This window comes from Balaenoptera acutorostrata, chromosome 17, assembly GCF_949987535.1.
Source record: "Balaenoptera acutorostrata chromosome 17, mBalAcu1.1, whole genome shotgun sequence".
Taxonomy (NCBI): domain Eukaryota; kingdom Metazoa; phylum Chordata; class Mammalia; order Artiodactyla; family Balaenopteridae; genus Balaenoptera; species Balaenoptera acutorostrata.
In genome coordinates, this window is record NC_080080.1 from 8885479 (window position 1) to 8907013 (window position 21535).

Consider the following 21535-nt stretch of genomic DNA (forward strand, 5'->3'; position numbering starts at 1 on the left):
CAATGCTGTGGCACTAATTTCCTCCAGCTTGGCTCAGATAGGCTCTCTTTCAGACACATTTTGTCATTCAAAGGTAAGAAGATAACACACACACAAAATATAGATATTTAAGGGGCAGCATTCAGGATGAAACTCAGACGTCCATTATTATTGGTTTTAACGTGCCCCGTGTTCTTTTCTAGCCCATCTTCTGAAGAGAGCAAAGATGACGTCCAGGCACCAGAAATACAAGAAGGGGAATGTAAGAAAAAGAAATTAGACAACGGTGAAGACGACCTGGAATTCTGGAATAAGCCCTCTTTGTATACTCCTGAATCTAGATTGGAAACTCTGAGACATATGGAAAAACAACGGAAAGACCAAGAAAAATTAAGGTATTCCATTTTATCCTATCATTGAGAGTGATGGAGTATATTTTCATGATTGTACCTTGTTTCACCCATTATCTGTGTTAAATCTGTCTTAGCTATCACACACAGACTTTGCTTTTTCTAATTTCAGCCTTTTGTTGAAGTGTTATCTACTAACCCTTCTTTAGAATGCCATGAATCGTGGCATTTTAGGTAGGGCTTTGTTTCTATGTCCTTAGCTTTTTAACAACTTTAAATGTGTCAAATAAGAGCATGGCCTGGTTTACAGATACTAGTTATCCAAGTCATTCTTGAGTTCAGTGTGCTGTAGTCTACACGATCTAATGGGTTCCTGAGATATTTTCCTCTTCTGAATGCCCTCTAATTGTCCTGTGTCATGGAGAATAATGTAGTTCCTGGAAACATGAACTTATTAATTGGACCTGAGAACCCAGTTTAAGATCCAGAAAAATGTGAATAAATTTACATTATAAAATAAAGTTAAATGACATAAAATCTGTATTAAAAGAACAGCAGCAATCCAAGACAAAGAATTGCCTGCAGTTCTGTCATTTAAACAGATTTGTCCATCTGATCTTCTAGAGCTTGTCCATATATGCCTTTTTAAAGTTTTTATGTATTTTCAGTAAGTGTTTAAATAAACAGAATTTATGTTGCACATTTTCTTTCTTGTTATTCCATGAATCTTTCCTCTTTGCTCCATTTATTTCCCTCCTATCACTACCCCTTCATGGTAACAAGAGTTAGCAGGCTTGGGTCCATCCTACCAGAACTTCCTCCACCTGCTACAATCATATAAATGATTTCTGCAAACATAGGATTGAGGGTCTTTTCTTAAAAACAAAAGTGGACTTATATTTTATGTATTTGTTCTCACTAAATCATCATCAACACTTTTCTATAACTTTCTAGACGAGTAGGTAAAGAGTGAACACATTTTTCAATAGCTGCAAAATATTTCATAGCATGAATGTACCACAGTCAATCCAGTCATTCCTCCATTGATGGACATTCTTGATGGTTCCAAGGTTTTGCCACTGCAGATGATGCTGTGATAGACATCCTTTTATGTAGATTCTATGTGCTGGTATTTTTATTTCTATAAAATAGATTCTATTTGGCATTTTAAAAACTGTAATTTTCAAAAAAAAACTGTAATTTTCACTAAAGTAGAAGATGTATACACAAATGGAGAATTAACAGTTAGCTGAATAAATCATGCATAAAATAGACTCATTTAAATATTCATGGCTATTTCATGAAAAGGAGTTTTCTCCCCCATTCGAATTATCTGGCAAATTGTCTTGGTCACACTTTTGCTTTACAGATATAGATATAATCACACAGAAATTTGGCTCGATTGTCAGTTCCCAGCAATGGACTTCATCACAGTGAATTGCTGATGTATTCACAAATACCTGATTAATTTTTCTTAAACTGTTTCACACATTAATTGCTTTTATATTATCTTTGTTTATTTTTTTCTCTCTCCCGCCGCATGTTCCCACCTACCCCTAATATTAAGTGAAAAAAAGAAGAAAGTGAAACCACCCAGGGTGCTGATCTCTGAGAATGGAAGAGCCCTGAATGTAAATGAGCCCAAGTAAGTGAGGCCGAGTGGAGACTTGAAGAAGTAGAATGTGTGGTGTTGGTCATACGATGGTTTCAATGATACGTTTGCTCTGCAGAGAATATATCTGACCACTCTTAACAAACTTGATGAGCCTAATAAGAATGTCATTTTGTGTGTATTTGAAAGCAGAACATCATTATGCTTTCAAGTGTGTAGTGTTATATTTCGTTTTCTTGGCATCCAAAACATGACCTTGACATATGGAAATCTTAGTTATTTCTGTGTCTCCTGAAACTTTGAACCATGTACAGTTTTATGCCTGAAAATTCCAAGTGCATCATTATTGTGTTTCTTAATTTTTAAAACTCTGCCATGAACAATCTGGCTGAGGATACTGATAAATCTCCTATACACCTACTTTATAGTCTGGAACACATCTGCAAAGCATTCGAGAGCTAAGGAAAGAAATTGATATAAATACCTCAATGGAGTTGATGAGAGAGGAAAAATATTCCAACTGGAAATCCTCACGTATAGTAGTATCTAGCTGTTTTAACATTTAAAACTAGAAAGCAGGCAGAAAAGGCCTTTTGTAGTCAAAATACAGATCAAAAAGCCTACGAACTCAAGCTTGTTGACTTCGTTACTCAAAACCTGTTTACTTTGATCATTTCATTTGCTGTGCTGTTACCACAATAGAAGAGGCACTGTCCTGAATCACTCCTAGGCGTCATTCACGCCACCTTCACAGCAGTCTTGTGTGATAGGCAGTATTTCTTCTTCACAGGTCAAAACCTTGAACTGAGGGGTGAATGACTTGCCCAAGGCCACGTAGGTAATAGGTGGTGTGTCTGACTTGCCCATGCTAGCCCATTTCTAGTGGTTTCCATGATCAAGTTCATAATCTCACCCCCACCTCACCCCACCACACCACACACACACACACACACACACACACACACACACACACACACACCTTCTTTATCCAGAAGTCATGAATGCAGCACAACACATGATGCTAATCCCTGGGGATACAGAAGTGAATATGACAGATTTCTGCCTTTAAGAAACTTAAAAATCTAGTGGGGAGACTGTCTCTCTTCAGGCTACAGCAGGGCTGGAGGGAGACCCTCTGGGCTCTGCATGCCCCTAGTGAGACCAGAGAAGCTTCTGCAGTCCCATCGTTTTTATATTCCATGTTCACATCATTTCTATATTCAGTCACATCTTTTCAAATCTCAGCCATCTACTTAACCTAACAGATTTGCCCAGATTGCTCATACTTTCCTTCTCCAAACAGGTTCTTCCCTTTGCTTCTGATTCTTTGACCCTACTACCTTCTCATCTTCTTCTGCTTTGCTGGATCCTTTCCGTCTTGTCTCCTAAGTGCTCTGGGGCAAACTCCTCAGCAATCTTCTGTTTCCACGTTCACTTTCGAGATCTCACCAAATCCCATGATTTCAACACTATCCTTCCGTTACTTACAACCAGACCCAACCTCTTCCCTGAGCTCAAGACTTGTATATGCAGCTAGCTATGTGCTCTCCTATGTGGATATAAACTATGTGTCATAGGCTTACCGTGGCTAAAGCAGACATCCTCACTTCCATCCCCACAACCACTTACTGTCAGGTCCTGCTCGTCCCTCAGTGTCCTCCAGCTCAGGAATGAGCATCCACGGGGTATCAAGACCGAAACCTCGGATTCATCCTCAGTTCTTCTCTCCCTCGTGTTATCAGTGAGCTCTTCCTTCAGAATTACCAGAATCCCCCCCCTTCTCATTCACTCCATTGCCACCACCTTAGAGGAAGTCAGCCTCCTCTTGCCTGGACGGTTGCAATAGCCTGTTAAGTGGCAAACACCCCCTCTCTTAAGGAAAATTCCTGGAAAGCACCAAACCACATTTTCTTTACAGAATTAAATCACATGATCTCATCTAGCTGCCAGGGAGGCTGGGGAATGTGGTCTTTACCCTGCAGAGCCGTATTCCTCATTAAAATCAGGGGCCCTGTTACTATCGATAAACGGAGAGCAGACAGTGGGGAATATCAGTGTCTGCCATAGAAAACCTCCCTGAAATTACCTTTCAAGAGATATATGAAGGGAGAGTTTAAGTTGGTGGCTGGAAAATGGGGGAATAAGCAATCAAGGCAGAGGGGAAAGCACATAGAAAAGCCCCAGAGATGAGCTCAAGAATGCATGGGTCATTTGAGCACCTGAAGAGGTCCCACCCAGCAGGAGTGTTGAAAGCAGTGAGAGTGACCGCCACAAGCAGACATCCTGCTGGCAGCCAAACCTAGGGCTAATGTTACATTTCTCCAAACAATTTAGCCTACATTCTTTAATATTGTTGGGGTATTGTACTTTGCAGAATAATACGATAAGTGAAATATTCAAAATAAAATTGACCAAGTAATTCTGAACAGTACATCGACAGTATGGAAGTTATACCTAGGACTCAATCTCAGGGTACAGGTGAAAGACTTAGAGATTTGAAATCCTGCCTCCAAGGCTCACATGGCCTCTTTCCCAGCTACGTCAGCCTCTCTGAGCCTGTTTCTTCTTCTATAAAACGGAAGTGATAGATCATGGGCAGCATCTCAGCATTTCCGGGGGCTAGGGAAAGGTCACCAATGAAAGGAGAAGAAAAAAGACAAGACTGCTTAAAACTTAAGGAATGGAATGCTGGATAAGGGCAAGCAAACGCAACGCGTAATTCCCCATCAATAATTCCGTGTTTTAGTTTGCTTCTAGCAAACCCAAATGAAATGGAAAAGAAAACTTTAACCACCAGGTGTCTCTGTCTCTGCACCGCTGCTAATTTTTTTTTTTTTATGTAGTTCAGGATTCTCATATTGAAACAATGTAAACAGGAATAATTTATGAATATGCTGTAGGTTTCTGTTGAAATTTTTAAACTAACAGATGTTATTGACCAGCTACCAAAATAAGTTTGTCGTTGAAGATTATGACACAGTTTTTATCAAATTTTCTTTTGATACTGGGATGGGGTTATCTATAAAGTATCGCTAAATACATCCTCTTTTTTTCCCCTCCAAATGGATTATTCCTTAGGCTTGACTTCTCTTTGAGAGATGATGAAAAGCGTAACCAGATCGTCCTGGACCTGGCTGTGTATAGGTAAAGACATTTTATTATGCGTTTATTTCATGGCATTTCTTGCTATTTTCATTCTCAGTCACAGCCCTTGCTTTCTTAAACATAAACAGCTGCCTCTTTATCACCGGCTGCCACCTCTTCCCAGGCCACGTCCTACATCCTGACTTGTTTCACCCCCGCACTCCCTGCTTGCTTACCCCTCATCCCCGCATCCTGACAGCTGCTCTCCCCCAACCCACAACTGTCCACAGCTGTGACATTCACACCATCAGCCTGTGTCACCTTCCATGCTTCCTTGTTGAAGCCATTTAAAGACACCCGGGGCCATCTGCCTCCCTCCTTGAAGATTCCAGGTCCTGGCTCACTTCCTGTATCCTGCCGATGATTTCAGGATCCACGTTCAGGACCTTTCTGCTTCTCCAGCCCTTTCAGACCCACTGATGCCCCAGTACTTTTGTCCTTGTACCTCCCTCTGCCTGTATCACTCTCACTCTAGGTGTCCTCGTGCCCTTCAGGCCTCCGTTCAGATGTCACTTTATTATAGAGGCCTCTCTGCCTCACCATCCAGTATAGACCAGTACCACCCCTGCCTCAGCACGTCCTTCCACCTCTTCCTGCTTTTTTATTTCTACCTGACAAACTCTCAATTTACCTGTATTTTGAAAAATGTGTAGTTGAAGCAGAAACTTTGTTTTGTTTGTTCCTACCTCTTTATGTCTCTAACACCTAAAACAGTGCCTGACACCCGTTAGGAGCTCAATAAGTACAGGAGTAAATGGATGAATGAATGAATGATTACTGGATGGAATCAATGAACATTTACATTCATGAGTTGTAATAAAGGCATTTCTATTTTTGAGGGATTTTATTACATGCTCTATCTCATTTCATTTCTCAGTAACCCAGTGGCGTGGGAGAGATTGTTATCCTGGAATTACCCAAGGGGGGTGAGTCTTGTGAAAGTAAACATGGTCATTGGAGAAGCCAGAATGTGAACCCTCAGTCTTAGGTCCAACTTTGTTTCTTTAATTGTGATAAAATACACATAACTTAAAATTCACCATTTCAACCCTTTCAATTGTACAACTCAGTGGCATTCAGTAAATTCACAATGTTGTAACACCATTACCACTATCTACTTCCAGGCAATTTTCTCACACATAAGGAAACCCTGTACCCCTTTAGCAGTCACTCTTCATTTCCTCCCTTCCCCTGGCAACCACTCATCTGCTTTCTGTCTCCATAGGTTTGCCCATTCTGGATATTTCATACAAATGGAATCATATCTGGCCTCTGTGTCTGGCTTCTTTCACTTAGTATAATGTCTTCAGGGTTCACCCATGTTGTAGCATATTCGTGGCTGAATAATATTCCATTGAATGGAGAGACCACCTTTTTGTTGATCCGTTCACCCATTGACGGGCACTTGGGTTGTGTCCATCTTTGGCCGGTGTGAACGGGGGCCGGTTGTTGGTGCAGCTCTTCTCATCACACTCGGCTGCGTCTCCCACGCCTCCAACAGTCCTCCTGCCCTCTTGCTGCCAGGTCGCCTGCCTTTAAGAAGGGCTGCCTTCCATCCCAGCCCTCCTCCAGCTGACTGCATGTTCTCTGTTCCTCCAACTCCCTGAGCTTCCCTTTCTGCTGTTTTTCAGTTAAACATTCCCTTTTTCGTCCTTTCCATGTTTAGGCCTTATTCCTGGAGTTCAGTGAATGTGTACCTCTTTCTCCTTTTAGCTCGATTAGCTACTTAACATTAATCCTCAATTGAAAACTTTCCTCATTTCCCCATGCATGTACCTTTTCAAGGACTGGTGCTATTTCTCCTCAGTAGAAAAATCCTTCCCTTCCCATGATTCTGTCCAAACTATTACACTAAAATTCCTTGTTATCTTCATTGGCACATGGATGTATGCATGAAAGTTCATTCATTCATGTATGCTTCCTGCTTCTATTCCTGCAATAGCTGTAGAATGCCTACTACGTGCCAGGCGCTGGGAGACTGTAACCGGCCTGTTCTAAATACAGTCCCTGCTCTCCTGGGTTTACGGCCCAGTGGGGATGGCAGACAATACATAGGCAGGCATCTAATAGGTAACTACAAAGGGAGAAGAGTGCCGTACAGGAAAAGGACAGAGTTCAGGGATGGAGAACAATGGTGTGTGTAGTCTGGCGGTTGGCGGTGTAGGGGATGGCTGGGGAAAAAGGGAAAGCCAGGGACGTGAGCACTGAAAATTGAAGGGTAAGATGTAGCGAGCTCTACAAAGGACTGGTAGAAGATTATTTTAGGCAGAGGGAAACAGCACATGCAAAACCCTTGTAGGTCGGGGCAGAGGAACTTTAGGTGGCCCTAAGCACAAAAAAGACTCTGTAATCCATAGTTAAAGTGGTAGATAATAAACATGAAGTTGTAGGAAAACTTGACTCTACTTTTTATTATTTTAATTTTTCATTAATTGTACCAATGCTTTATTACCAGTAACTATGTACTAGGCATGGTGTGCATGTCTTCTTAGCAATCTTAGGGGATAGGCACTATTTGTATTCTCATTTTACAGGTGAGGAGACGGAGGCTTAGAAAGGTTAAGGAATGTGGTCCAGGGTAATATAGCAGGAAGGGGAAGGTGGAGTCAGTCCTCACAAGCCTGTGTGGCCAAAACCTGAGCCTGTCACCCCGTATCGTCCTACCTGCCATAATCTTTGTGATTTTTGAATCATCGCTGCATTTTCAAATATTTTAACATGCATAAAAATAATCATTTGGCCAAACTTCTTATTTTAATGAGTGATGTGGAATCTAAACCTTTCCTCTGCTCATGAAGTAAAGGAGAACAATTGCCCCCAATCCTGAGGTCACTGCCATAGAGGGAGAGGGCTGGGCTTGTTGGGCAGGATGTGCATTCGGAGCCAGTCTTCCAGGAGAGGTAGGATGGGGCAGCTGCAGAACAGCTGCAGGGAATCGAGAGCCCTAAGGACGCAGGAGCTTAGTGGATTCAGCATTCCTGGCTATTCAAGTCAGCCTTAGGGGTTTAAAATAAAATATTCATGAAAGAGCATGGCAAGCCATTTTCTGCAACCCTCTGGTGTTTCAGGCCGCAGATATTTTGGGGTAAGGGGCAATCAATGCCAAGTGTACTTGTGGGTCTAAAAATGAAATTGCTCATATATTGAATTTCCGGCGGTCTGGGCATTAATTTAAGATGAATATTCTAAGACCTGTTTAGCATGGAAATTGTAAACTTTCTTCACTTAAAATGGTCCCTTAAGTGGGACTTTGTATTTGCACTTCTTTAAATGGGTTTGAAGATTATAAGACTCGGTTGTTGAATTTTGAAGGTATATGGACACCTCTTTAATCGATGTTGATGTACAGCCAACTTACGTGCGAGTGATGGTCAAAGGCAAGGTAAGTGTAACCCTATAGGCTGTTCCCGTTTCAGAAGCTCAGCCTTGAATCAAACTAGCTTGCCTCAAAACAGATTTAAGTGATTTTAAAATAGAAAAAGAGAAACTCAGTCAGAGTGCTGTTTTTTTAGACACACGATTTTAAACGACGGGAGTGGCGTGCAGCGGGAATGGTTGCTGACCATTATGTACCTTGATAAAATTTGTATTTTTAACCTGTGTCTGTTTTGTTAGTACTTTTTCTCAGAGCTGATAAGATGGTCATGTATGGGTAGCCTAGACTTGAAATTATATTTAAATAATGTACCCATTTAAAATAATATACCCATTTAAATAATATACCCATTTAAAATTGTCAATGATTTCATTCACAGCAACTGTAACTTTATCACTTTTGAAATAGTATTTTTTGCTGATTCTGAGCATTCATATCAGTTCGCTTGAAGACTTTAAAATGGAAACATGTTGATGTTTTATGACAAGAAGTTTTATCTATAAATCCTTTATCAGCCATGTTCCCATAAATGGACCAGTCACGATTTGTGACTAACTGTTCCTCAGACAATTCATTAACATTGGTAAAATAGTTCATGCGTATCAAGCATTGCCCATATTTTACTTTTTTCCTAATAAGCCTAAGCAGATTTTTTAAATAAATGGTGAATCTTAAATTTGTACTGAAAACACCTCTTAAAGTAACCCCCTCGTGTAATATGCACTCACTCTCCACACTTCCTGTTTGCTTTCAGCCATTTCAGCTGGTCCTTCCTGCAGAAGTCAAACCTGACAGCAGCTCTGCTAGAAGAGCTCAGACAACAGGACATCTGGTGGTCTACATGCCCAAGGTAGGTAGCCTTATTTGGATCAAGCTCAAGTCTTAAGTTCCTAGAGGAACATGGCCTACCAGGGCTCCTGATGACTTGTGATCAAGGTCTTTTTGGCTGAGAGAGCCAGAAAATCTACTTGGACCGGCTCAGGTAGGAGAACAAAGGCCTGGGAGAAGGGAGAGCTGGGACCAGGACGCTGTGACTGTGGTAACTCCTCCTACCTGCAGTTCTAGCCTCCCAGCCTTCCTACCTGGCAGACCAGAGTGTGGAGGAGGGGTGCATAAATCACAGGCGCCATGAGCATGCCTGGCACATGGTAATCAGTACTTGCCTTACCAATAACTTTGCAAGGAGATGTAGTAGGCCTTGGGTCTCTTAAAAAAGTGTGATTGAATTCCAAATACTGAGCTTACTAGATTCGTGACTTTGGGCAAGTTATTAACCTGGTTCTGGGCCTCTTTTTCCTAATATCGCTTTTAAGAAAGATAATACACATAAAATTCATAGCATAGTGAGCACTCAATGAATATTGATGCCATCGTTGTCGCTCTTTGTATTATTTTTATGATATGGACTAGATAGTATTTTAAACTAAAACTCTTTTTTGTCTTTTATTTGGGAGGAGAACTGTTGTATATGTATTTTTTTCAGTTTTTTTTAAGTGAAGTATAGTTGATTTACAATTTTGCGCTAGTTTCAGGTATACAGCAAAGTGATTCGTTTTTTGGGTTTTTTTAATAAATGTTATTTATTTATTTATTTAAATTTATTTATTTATTTATTTATTTATTTATTTATTGGCTGTGTTGGGTCTTAGTTTCTGTGCGAGGGCTTTCTCTAGTTGTGGCAAGTGGGGACCACTCTTCATCGCGGTGCGCGGGCCTTTCACTGTCGCGGCCTCTCTTGTTGCGGAGCACAGGCTCCAGACGCGCAGACTCTGTAATTGTGGCTCACGGACCTAGTTGCTCTGCGGCATGTGGGATCTTCCCAGACCAGGGCTCGAACCCATGTCCCCTGCATTGGCAGGCAGATTCTCAACCACTGCGCCACCAGGGAAGCCCCGTTTTTTGTTTTTTGGGGTTTTTTTGCAGATTACATTCCAGTATAGGTTATTAAAAGATAACGAATATAATTCTCTGTGTTTTGTAGTAAATCCCTGCTGCTTATCTATTTTATGGATAGTAATTTTTATCTGTTAATCACATCCTCCTAATTTGTCCCTCCCCCTCCCTCTTATGCTTAGTAAGTCAGACAGAGAAAGACAATACTATAAGATATCACTTACATGTAGAATCTAAAAAATAATGCAAGTGAATCTGTATACAGCACGGGAACAGACTCAGACATAGAGAACAAAACTATATGTGTACTTTTGATATGGCTGACTTCTAATGGCTGGTAGGGTTCCCTCTGCTGACTGTCAGGCTCTATAACTTTGATCTCAGAGCTGAATGTCTGAGACAGAAGCTGTTTAGAAGCCTGAACAGACTTAACATGGATAGATGACAACCCTGAAAGAACTTAAGGAAATAAAACTTTAAAAATATTCATCTGTCTATATGGAATATTCTGATTCCTCAGTACAGGCTCTATGAATGAGTTAGGATGTTTTGTGCTGCAAGCTGCAGAAACCCCAAACAGAATTGGCTTTAACCGTAAAGAAGTGTTTCAACTCTTGTAACAAGATACGGAAGGTTGGGAGGGCCCAGTCAGGGGAGGGTCAGGCCCTCTCTGATGTGTTAGCTCTGTACTCAGACCTGCTTCCTTCTTGACGTGAGCACTAGCTGTAACTGGGGTGACTTGCTTTCTTGTTCTTACCTTGCACAAAAATGGAAAGACAGAGAATCAGAGAAAGACCAGAGAGAGGACCTCTCCCATCACCATTGAATAAAAGCTCCTCTGGACTGATCTGGCTAATTTAGCTGAAGAGGCTAAAAATCTTGATGAGCTTAACCCTGGACAATGAAACCAATCTCTGGCCAAAGAGATGGTAGTCCTTTCTTCGTTCCTATTATTTTATGTTTGGTTACTGTTATCTCATCCCATGAGCTACGGGTAGGGTCAGCTTTGCCCCAGTCACTCAGGTTTCAAAGGGGAAGAGTAGATAAACCAGTCAACGTGGGGTTCTCCTTGTGAGAAAGAAAAGGGACCTGGGGGACACAAAGATTATAAACTTGATTAACCAATAAGGTTTCTATAATGGTTTAATAATCCTTCATGTTCCCAAAGCCAGTTTTGTAACAGATTATGAGTAATCAGTTATGTATTTTTACTCTGAGGCAGTAAGACAGCAAATACAATTTGTTGTCAAGGAATAAAACAACAAACACAACTGTAAGAATCGCATTGTCCTTGTTGACTACAACAAATTAAGGAAATGCTTCTATGCCAGTTAGAATATCCTATAGGGAAATCTAAGCGATAACCCAATTACCTCAGTGTTTCAACAGAGACATTTGAATGACACTGCGATTAGCATTCTTCTTTCTTTCTTTTTTTGAAATTTCCATTCTAACTGAAAAGCCAAAGATTAAGTGGTAACTGCTATTTTCCTAAAAGGAAATCAAGACGTATGATTTGTGTACCTTTTACAGGGTGCCAGGCAGTTGATCAGAAGACCTCTGCTATCTCTGCTTATGAATCTTTTAAATGAATACAACATTCTATTTCCGTTATCCTTTTTGTCTTTATATCTGTTTAAATCTTCATGTTAAATATACATAAAAAGTATAAAAAATGGCTTATTAAGGCAAAGGCATTTTAGAAGTGTTTGGTTGAAGATGAGATAATTTACATAGAAAGAATCAGAATGGTTCTTTTTTTTTCTCAATAAGAAACTATGAGTAACATTTTTTCCTTTGAAGTATATACTTTTTAAGATTTTAGACTACTGTCTAAAAGTAACATGGATGTGAAGCTATCTCTATCATTATTCCTTTTAATTATTAAATTATTAATTTATTTACTTTTATCATTTCTTTTATATACCTCCGTCATTATTCCTCCTAAAAGGTAGCTATTTCTTGCCCTGAATTAGTGGTTTTTCACTCATGAGTTAGGTATTTGTAAGGACTGTAAAGCTCAAAGAACAAAAGCTTTTTCTTAAAAATTAAATTTAAAAAGTCATCAAAAGTTAAAAAATAAAATTCTAACTTCACTTATGCTTACTGTTAAAAATATGTGTTACAAAAAGTTAACATCTTCATAATTCCTATTGATTGAAACTATTGAAGTACCGAAGTTTCATCCACTGAGCCGTTTTGTGTGTCTAGGCTTCTACCTTACTGTGGAATTGTCCGTGTCTGACTTGCGTTATAACGACTGAGGCATCTTCTTGGAATTTTAAAGCATTTTGTAAAGATCAGGTAGACACTTAGGTATACTTTTGTTTCATTCACAGAACAGTGTGGTCAATATGTTAAGTGATAACTTAGTACTTCAGGAAATATCTAATATAGTCCTTAGTAGTTTATAATACTTGGATACTCTAAATTAATGAAAAGAAGATCAAATTTGCTGTTTAGTTGTTCCTTCTTTGTGATAGCATTTGTAAAGAATACTTGTGAAAAGATAATCTATTTGATGATGTCTGTACTGTGATGATTATATTGTGTTTATCTGGGGAAATTCAGTGATTAACTTTGTATACATTTTTTCAAGGACACAGTTTGTAATGGAATCCACAAAATGCTCAAATATTTCTTATTAGACACTTCATTCAGTATTTTGTCATAGGTGTTAAATGGATCTTTTTCCCTTCCCTACCCCTAAATGAAGCTTGATCTATACAGACTGGGTACCGATAAATAGGCAAGTTTCGTTAAGTCTGTTCCCTGTCACAGGGGTCATGGTTGGATATTCTGTTGCTGACCTGCTGGCGGGTTCTCCCAGCTCAGCTCCACATCCCAGGGACTTTCATCTCATGCTAGCTCTACAATACCAGATGCTTTCCAACATCTGCCACCAAGTCTGTAATCTGTGGGTTGATAGACTACACAGATATCACAATCCCTGCCATTCCCTACAGAATTCCTGTCTCCATCTGCCATCTTTATAACGTAACTCATGGGTACCACATCTCCCAGAAGGCCATCTCCTCCACCATGATTTCAAGGGTTGATGTCTTGGCTAGAAGTGGCAGGTGGGGTAGTGGATGCAAAGGTACTCTGGCTTTCTCAGAAAGTGGCATTAGGGAATAGAAGGTCAACTGCCCAGGTAATAGAGGAGTAGGAAACATTCTGTGTTTCATGAGGCTTTTCTCAATCCTGCTCCACTTGTCAGTGGCATTTCTCTCTAGCTTCCGGCACTGTTGTATTCATCAGTCTTAGCTTTTGGGATCGGTGTAGAGTCTCAGTCTCCAGTGCCTTTTATTACATTAGATATATCCAGTCAAGAAACATGGACCTATGGGTGTCATCTGTCTACCAGAAATTCACTATTCTTCTTTGTTCAGCACAGCAGCCAAATGATCATTTTATAGTATATGTAAATCAGACCAAGTCTTGTTTTCTAGTCATTCAGAGTTAAAAGCAAAATCCCCTGATAACCTCCACCTGCCATTATCTCTCTGATGTTACCTTCTACCACTTTACCCTCTAATCATTCCAGCCACCTTGGCCTCCTTACTATTTCACAAATATGACAGGCATCCTCCTACCCCAGGGCCTTTGCGCATACTGTTCACTCTGCTGGAATGCCCTTCTCCCAGATATCCTCATGATTTGTTCTCTCCCTTCCTTCAGTTTTTTTTTTTTTCTTAAGTGTTATTTTACCATGGGGTCTTTCCTGATCCCGATATTTTAAAAGTTTCCCCTTCCCCATCCCAGTACTCTCTATCCCCTGTTCCTGCTGTATTTTTCTTCATAGAATATATCACCACTGGACAGTCCATGTATTTAATTGTTTATTTCTTTGTCTATCTCCCTCAACAAAAATTTAAGCTTCATGAAAGTAGGGACTTTTGTCTGTTCTTGTTACTACTGTGTCACTGGCACCTAGAACAGAGACTGGCAAAGAGTAGGTATTCAATAAATTTTTGTTGAACAAGTGAATGCATTCAATGCATCTTTAAAATACATTTTAATATTTAGAACACGAATCTCCCCTAATTACTCTCCTCCCTCCTCAACCATTTCCTCATTGTTTTTCCATGTGTATTATTCCAGGTTAACTTTCAAATAATTTTATCAAATTCTGCCTCCAGAAATGCCATTTGAATTTTTATTGCTATTACCCTTTAGAGAGAGTGAAAAGAGATGATTAAAGGAATGGGCTCTGGAGCCAGAGAACCTGGGTTAAATCCTGATACTTCTGCTCAGCAGCTGTGTGACCTTGAGCAAATTATTAACCCCTCTGTGCTGTGCCTCAGACTCCTTGTCCATAAAATGATATGAATGATCATTCATACCGCAAAAGGTTGTCTTGAGGACTATATAAAGTAATATGTAAAGCACCTAGGTGAGCACTTGGGACATAATACACACTGCATTCATGTTACTGTTAATTAATATTATCCATTACTAATAATCAATATTGTCAAGTTAATCAATATGAATTCCTATTAGTATATATTTTTATTATTGAGATTGCATTGAATTTATAGATTGTTGTGGGAATGAATTGATATATCTACATAATCGAATCTGCACTACAATAATGTATTTTCCATTTATTACTCATATTTTATGTCCCTCAGAAGTTTTGCTTTGCAGTTTTCTCTCTATAGATGCTACATATTTTCTAAAGTTTATTTATAGGTACTGTATGTATGATTTTAGTTCCTATTCTGAGTAGGATTATTCCCCATGGCCTTTTCCAAGAGTTTACGCTTGGCCTTCGGTATATTTTCTGAAATGTGTGGTCAGACTAAGTGATATGTCCAAACACAGTCTTATCATCATCAGCCTGGAAGGGTCTGACACATGATCTCACCACAGTCCAACTTAACAAGATTTAACTGAAATGTTGCCTTCATGGAGAACCTTGCATCATCATTCAATTAAACTCCCATCTAGGTTCTCAATTGACAAGTTCCAGGAACACTCCATGAATATGCTTCATGATTTCCTTTGGATGTTCTTTCAGAATAATTAACTGAGATTAAAGAAGGTGCCATCTGAACTGAACAGCAAAATATATTTACAACTTCAGGTGGTGAACATCTTGCTTGATTCTGCTATATTGAGCACAGGAGACGAAGGTCACGTATTAAGGTCAATATCACACACCGTGATTCTAAAAAACACAGTCTCAGACTCCCTTTTCCCTTATTACTTGGACACGTGTTTCTCCGTACTTTCTCTCTACTCAAATATGCTTGCAATGTACCCAACATAAGCTCACTTTTATTCTCTGAATGTTAATTTCAAGAGGGTCTATAGTGAGGGCCTCCTGGTCATCATGCTAGGTTTTCCTGTTCCATTCATACTTCTACTCTTTTAGAACATTATTTCTCATCCTCAGGTCATTCCTAAAACTTCCAGCACTGAAAAAATAGACCCAATTAAAAAAAAAAAAAGACTCAAGGAAAACCCACTTATCTTGACTGATGACATAAACACCAAGTCTGAATAGGTCTTATCATTCTTTAAAAAGAAGAAGAAAAAATTTTTAATTTCAATTTTAAGTGAAAATTTTAATATAAATCTTTTAATTATACCTTTTAATGTTTTTAATTTTTTAATTTAAAATTTTTAATTTAATTTTCAATTTTTTTAAAAAACAGAAGAAGAAAAATGTAAATAGACCCTACAAAAAAAAGTAATGTATCACAAGAAAAAGATAATATCATTCTGATAATCTAAAAAAGACCTACCTATCTTTGAAAATGATATTTGGGAGAGGACCTTCAAGATGGTGGAGGAGTAAGACGTGAAGATCACCTTCCTCCCCACAAATACATCTACATGTGGAACAACTCCTACAGAACACCTACTGAACGCTGGCAGAAGACCTCAGACTTCCCAAAAGGCAAGAAACTCCCCACGTACCTGGGTAGGGCAAAAGAAAAAAGGAAAAACGGAGACAAAAGAATAGGGATGGGACCTGCACCTCTGGGAGGGAGCTGTGAAGGAGGAAAAGTTTCCACACATTAGGAAGCCCCTTCACTGGTGGAGACGGGGGGTGGCAGGGGGGAAGCTTCAGAGCCACAGAGGAGAGCACAGCAACAGGGGTGCAGAGGGCAAAGCGGAGAGATTCCCGCACAGAGGATCGGTGCCGACCAGCACTCACCAGCCCGAGAGGCTTGTCTGCTCCCCCGCCGGGGCGGGCGGGGCTGGGAGCTGAGGCTCGGGCTTCGGAGGTCAGACCCCAGGGAGAGGACTGGGGTTGGCGGCGTGAACACAGCCTGAAGGGGGCTAGTGCACCACAGCCAGCCGGGAGGGAGTCTGGGAAAAAGTCTGGACCTGCCTAAGAGGCAAGAGACCATTGTTTTGGGGTGCACGAGGAGAGGGGATTCAGAGCACTGCCTAAACGAGCTCCAGAGACAGACTCGAGCCGCAGCTATCAGCGCAGACACCAGAGACGGGCATGAGATGCTGAGGCTGCTGCCGCCACCAAGAAGCCTGTGTGCGAGCACAGGTCACTATCCACACCTCCCCTCCTGGGAGCCTGTGCAGCCCGCCACTGCCAGGCTCCCCCCTGATCCAGGGACAACTTCCCCGGGAGAACGCACGGCACACCTCAGGCTGGTGCAACGTCACGCCGGCCTCTGCCACCGCAGGCTTGCCCCGCATTCCGTACCCCTCCCTCCCCCTGGCCTGAGTGAGCCAGAGCCCCCGAATCAGCTGCTCCTTTAACCCCATCCTCTCTGGGTGAAAACAGACACCCTCAGGCGACCTACAGGCAGAGGCGGGGCCAAATCCAAAGCTGAACCCCGGGAGCTGTGCGAACAAAGAAGAGAAAGGGAAATCTCTCCCGGCAGCCTCAGGAGCAGTGGATTAAATCTCCACAATCAACTCGATGTACCCTGTATCTGTGGAATACCTGAATACACAATGAATCATCCCAAAACTGAGGGAGTAGACTTTGGGAGCAACTGTAGACTTGGGGTTTTCTTTCTGCCTCTAATTTGTTTCTAGTTTTATGTTTACCTTAGTTTAGTATTTAGAGCTTGTTATCATTGGTAGATTTGTTTATTGATTTGGTCGCTCTCTTCCTTTATTTTAATACATATACATATATATATATATTTCCTTTTTCTCTTTTTGTGAGTGTCTATGTTTATGCTTCTTTGTGTGATTTTGTCTGTATAGGTTTGCTTTTACCATTTGTCCTAGGGTTCTGTCTGTCCGTTTTATTTTTTTAAATAGTTTTTAGCACTTGTCATCATTGGTGGATTTGTTTACTGGTTTGGATGCTCTCTTCTTTTTTGTTTAATTACTTTTTAATTTTTTTATTTAAATAATTATTTTTTAATTTTAATTATTTTATTTTATTTTATTTATTTATTTATTCTTTTCTCCCTTTTCTTCTGAGCCATGTAGCTGACATGATCTTGGTGCTCCATCCCGGTGTCAGGCCCAAGCCTCTGAGGTGGGAGAGCTGAGTTCAGGACATTGGTCCAACAGAGACTTCCCAGCCCCTTGTAATACCAATCAGCGAGAGCTCTCCCAGAGATCTCCGTCTCAACACTAAGACCCAGCTCCACTCAATGACCAGCAAGCTCCAGTGCTGGACACCCCATGCCAAACAACTAGCAATACAGGAACACAACCCCACCCATTAACAGAGAGGCTGCCTAAAAAATACTAAGTTCACAGACACCCCAAAACACACCACCAGATGCAGTCCTTCCCACCAGAAAGACAAGATCCAGCCTCATCCATTAGAACACAGGCACCAGTCCCCTCCATCAGGAAGCCTACACAACCCAAATAAACAATGTAACATTGCACCTAAAGCAATTAGTGAAAGAAGAACAAAAAAACCCCAAAGTTAGCAGAAGGAAAGAAATCATAAAGATCCGATCAGAAATAAATGAAAAAGAAATGAAGGAAACGATAGCAAAGATCAATAAAACTAAAAGGTTGTTCTTTGAGAAGATAAACAAAATTGATAAACCATTAGCCAGACTCATCAAGAAAAAAAGGGAAAAGACTCAAATCAATAGAATTAGAAATGAAAAAGGAGAAGTAACAACTGACACTGCAGAAATACAAAGGATCATGAGAGATTACTACAAGCAACTGTATGCCAATAAAATGGACAACCTGGAAGAAATGGACAAATTCTTAGAAAAGCACAAACTTCCAAGACTGAACCAGGAAGAAATAGAAAATATAAACAAACCAGTCACAAGCACTGAAATTGAAACTGTGATTAAAAATCTTCCAACAAACAAAAGCCCAGGACCAGATGGCTTCACAGGAGAATTCTATCAAACATTTAGGGAAGAGCTAACACCTATCCTTCTCAAACTCTTCCAAAATATTGCAGAGGGAGGAACATTCCCAAACTCATTCTACGAGGCCACCATCACCCTGATACCAAAACCAGACAAAGGTGTCACAAAGAAAGAAAACTACAGACCAGTATCACTGATGAACATAGATGCAAAAATCCTCAAGAAAATACTAGCAAACAGAATCCAACAGCACATTAAAAGGATCATACACCATGATCAAGTGGGGTTTATCCCAGGAATGCAAGGATTCTTCAATATATGCAAATCAATCAATGTGATAAACCATATTAACAAATTGAAGGATAAAAACCATATGATCATCTCAATACATGAAGAAAAAGCTTTTGACAAAATTCAATTCAAAATTCCCATTTATGATAAAAACCCTCCAGAAAGTAGGAACCTCAACATAATAAAGACCATATATGACAAACCCACAGCCAACATCATTCTCAATGGTGAAAAACTGAAACCCTTTCCTCTAAGATCAGGAACAAGACAAGGTTGCCCACTCTCGCCACTATTATTCAACATAGTTTTGGAAGTTTTAGCCACAGCAATCAGAGAAGAAAAAGAAAGAAAAGGAATACAAATGGGAAAAGAAGAAGTAAAACTGTCACTGTTTGCAGATGACATGATACTATACATAGAGAATCCTAAAGATGCCACCAGAAAACTACTAGAGCTAATCAATGAATTTGGTAAAGTAGCAGGATACAAAATTAATGCACAGAAATCTCTTGCATTCCTATACACTAATGATGAAAAATCTGAAAGTGAAATTAAGGAAACACTCCCATTTACCATTGCAACAAAAAAGAATAAAATACCTAGGAATAAACCTACCTAAGGAGACAAAAGACCTGTATGCAGAAAGCTATAAGACACTGATGAAAGAATTAAAGATGATACAAACAGATGGAGAGATATACCGTGTTCTTGGATTGGAAGAATCAACATTGTGAAAATGACTATACTACCCAAAGCAATCTACATATTCAGTGCAATCCCTATCAAACTACCACTGGCATTTTTCACAGAACTAGAACCAAAAATTTCACAATTTGTATGGAAACAGAAAAGACCCCAAATAGCTAAAGCAATCTTGAGAAAGGAAAACGGAGCTGGAGGAATCAGGCTCCTGGACTTCAGATTATACTACAAAGATACAGTAATCAAGACAATATAGTACTGGCACAAAAACAGAAATATAGGTCAATGGAACAGGATAGAAAGCCCAGAGATAAACCCACACACATATGGTCACCTTATCTTTGATAAAGGAGGCAAGAATATACAATGGAAAAAAGACAGCCTCTTCAATAAGTGGTGCTGGGAAAACTGGACAGCTACTTGTAAAAGAATGAAATTAGAACACTCCCTAACACCATACACAAAAATAAACTCAAAATGGATTAAAGACCTAAATGTAAGGCCAAACACTATCAAACTCTTAGAGGAAAACATGGGCAGAACACTCTATGACATAAATCACAGCAAGATCCCTTTGACCCATCTCCTAGAGAAAGGGAAATAAAACCAAAAATAAACAAATGGGACCTAATGAAACTTAAAAGCTTTTGCACAGCAAAGGAAACCATAAACAAGAGGAAAAGACAACTCTTAGAATGGGAGAAAATATTTGCAAATGAAGCAACTGACAAAGGATTGATCTCCAAAATATACAAGCAGCTCATGCAGCTCAATATCAAAAAAACAAACAACCCAATCCAAAAATGGGCAGAAGACCTAAATAGACATTTCTCCAATGAAGATATACAGATTGCCAACAAACACATGAAAGGATGCTCAACCTCACTAATCATTAGAGAAATGCAAATCAAAACTACAGTGAGGTATCACCTCACAGCAGTCAGAATGGCCATCATCAAAAAATCTAGAAACAATAAATGCTGGAGAGGGTGTGGAGAAAAGGGAACCCTCTGGCACTGTTGGTGGGAATGTAAGTTGATACAGCCACTATGGAGAACAGTATGAAGTTTCCTTAAAAAACTAAAAATACAACTACCATACGACCCAACAATCCCACTACTGGGCATATACCCTGAGAAAACCATAACTCAAAAAGAGTCATGTACCACAATGTTCATTACAGCACTATTTACAATAGCCAGGACATGGAAGCAACCTAAGTGTCCACTGACAGATGAATGGATAAAGAAGATGTGGCACATATATACAATGGAATATTACTCAGCCATAAAAAGAAACGAAATTGAGTTATTTGTAGTGAGGTGGATGGACCTAGAGTCTGTCATGCAGAGTGAAGTAAGTCAGAAAGAGAAAAACAAATACCGTATGCTAACACGTATATATGGAATCTTAAAAAAAAAAAGGTTCTGAAGAACCTAGGGGCAGGACAGGAATAAAGACGCAGATGTAGGGAATGGACTTGAGGACATGGGGAGGGGAAACGTTAAGCTGGGATGAAGTGAGAGAGTGGCATGGACATATATATACTAGCAAATGTAAAATAGATAGCTAGTGGGAAGCAGCCGCATAGCACAGGGAGATCAGCTCAGTGTTTTGTGACCACCTAGAGGGGTGGTATAAGGAGAGTGGGATGGAGACGCAGGAGGGAGGAGATATGGGGATGTATGTATATGTATAGCTGTTTCACTTTGTGATGCAGCAGAAACTAACACAACATTGTAAAGCAATAATACTCCAATAAAGATGTTAATAAAAAAATAAAATATAAAAAAATAAAAAGGAAAAAGAAAATGATATTTGGCATGAATCAAAGGGAAATTTTAGAAAACTTGGCAATCCTAAATAGGGTCCAAGAGGACATAGCAAGTATAAAGCATAGAGAATG

At 39.9% G+C, this 21535-nt stretch overlaps 1 protein-coding gene across 5 annotated transcripts in view; it reads left to right on the forward strand.

Moving 5' to 3' along the window:
* Positions 1–21535, forward strand: part of DNAAF11 (dynein axonemal assembly factor 11) — an 85778-nt gene that overhangs the window by 46345 nt on the left and 17898 nt on the right. For all 5 annotated transcript variants that reach the window (XM_057532382.1, XM_057532380.1, XM_057532379.1 and 2 more), the window contains 5 exons: positions 183–374; positions 1897–1974; positions 5020–5085; positions 8398–8467; positions 9216–9311. In XM_057532382.1, coding sequence (XP_057388365.1) covers positions 183–374; positions 1897–1974; positions 5020–5085; positions 8398–8467; positions 9216–9311 — 502 coding nt within the window. The remainder of the gene's footprint in view (positions 1–182; positions 375–1896; positions 1975–5019; positions 5086–8397; positions 8468–9215; positions 9312–21535) is intronic.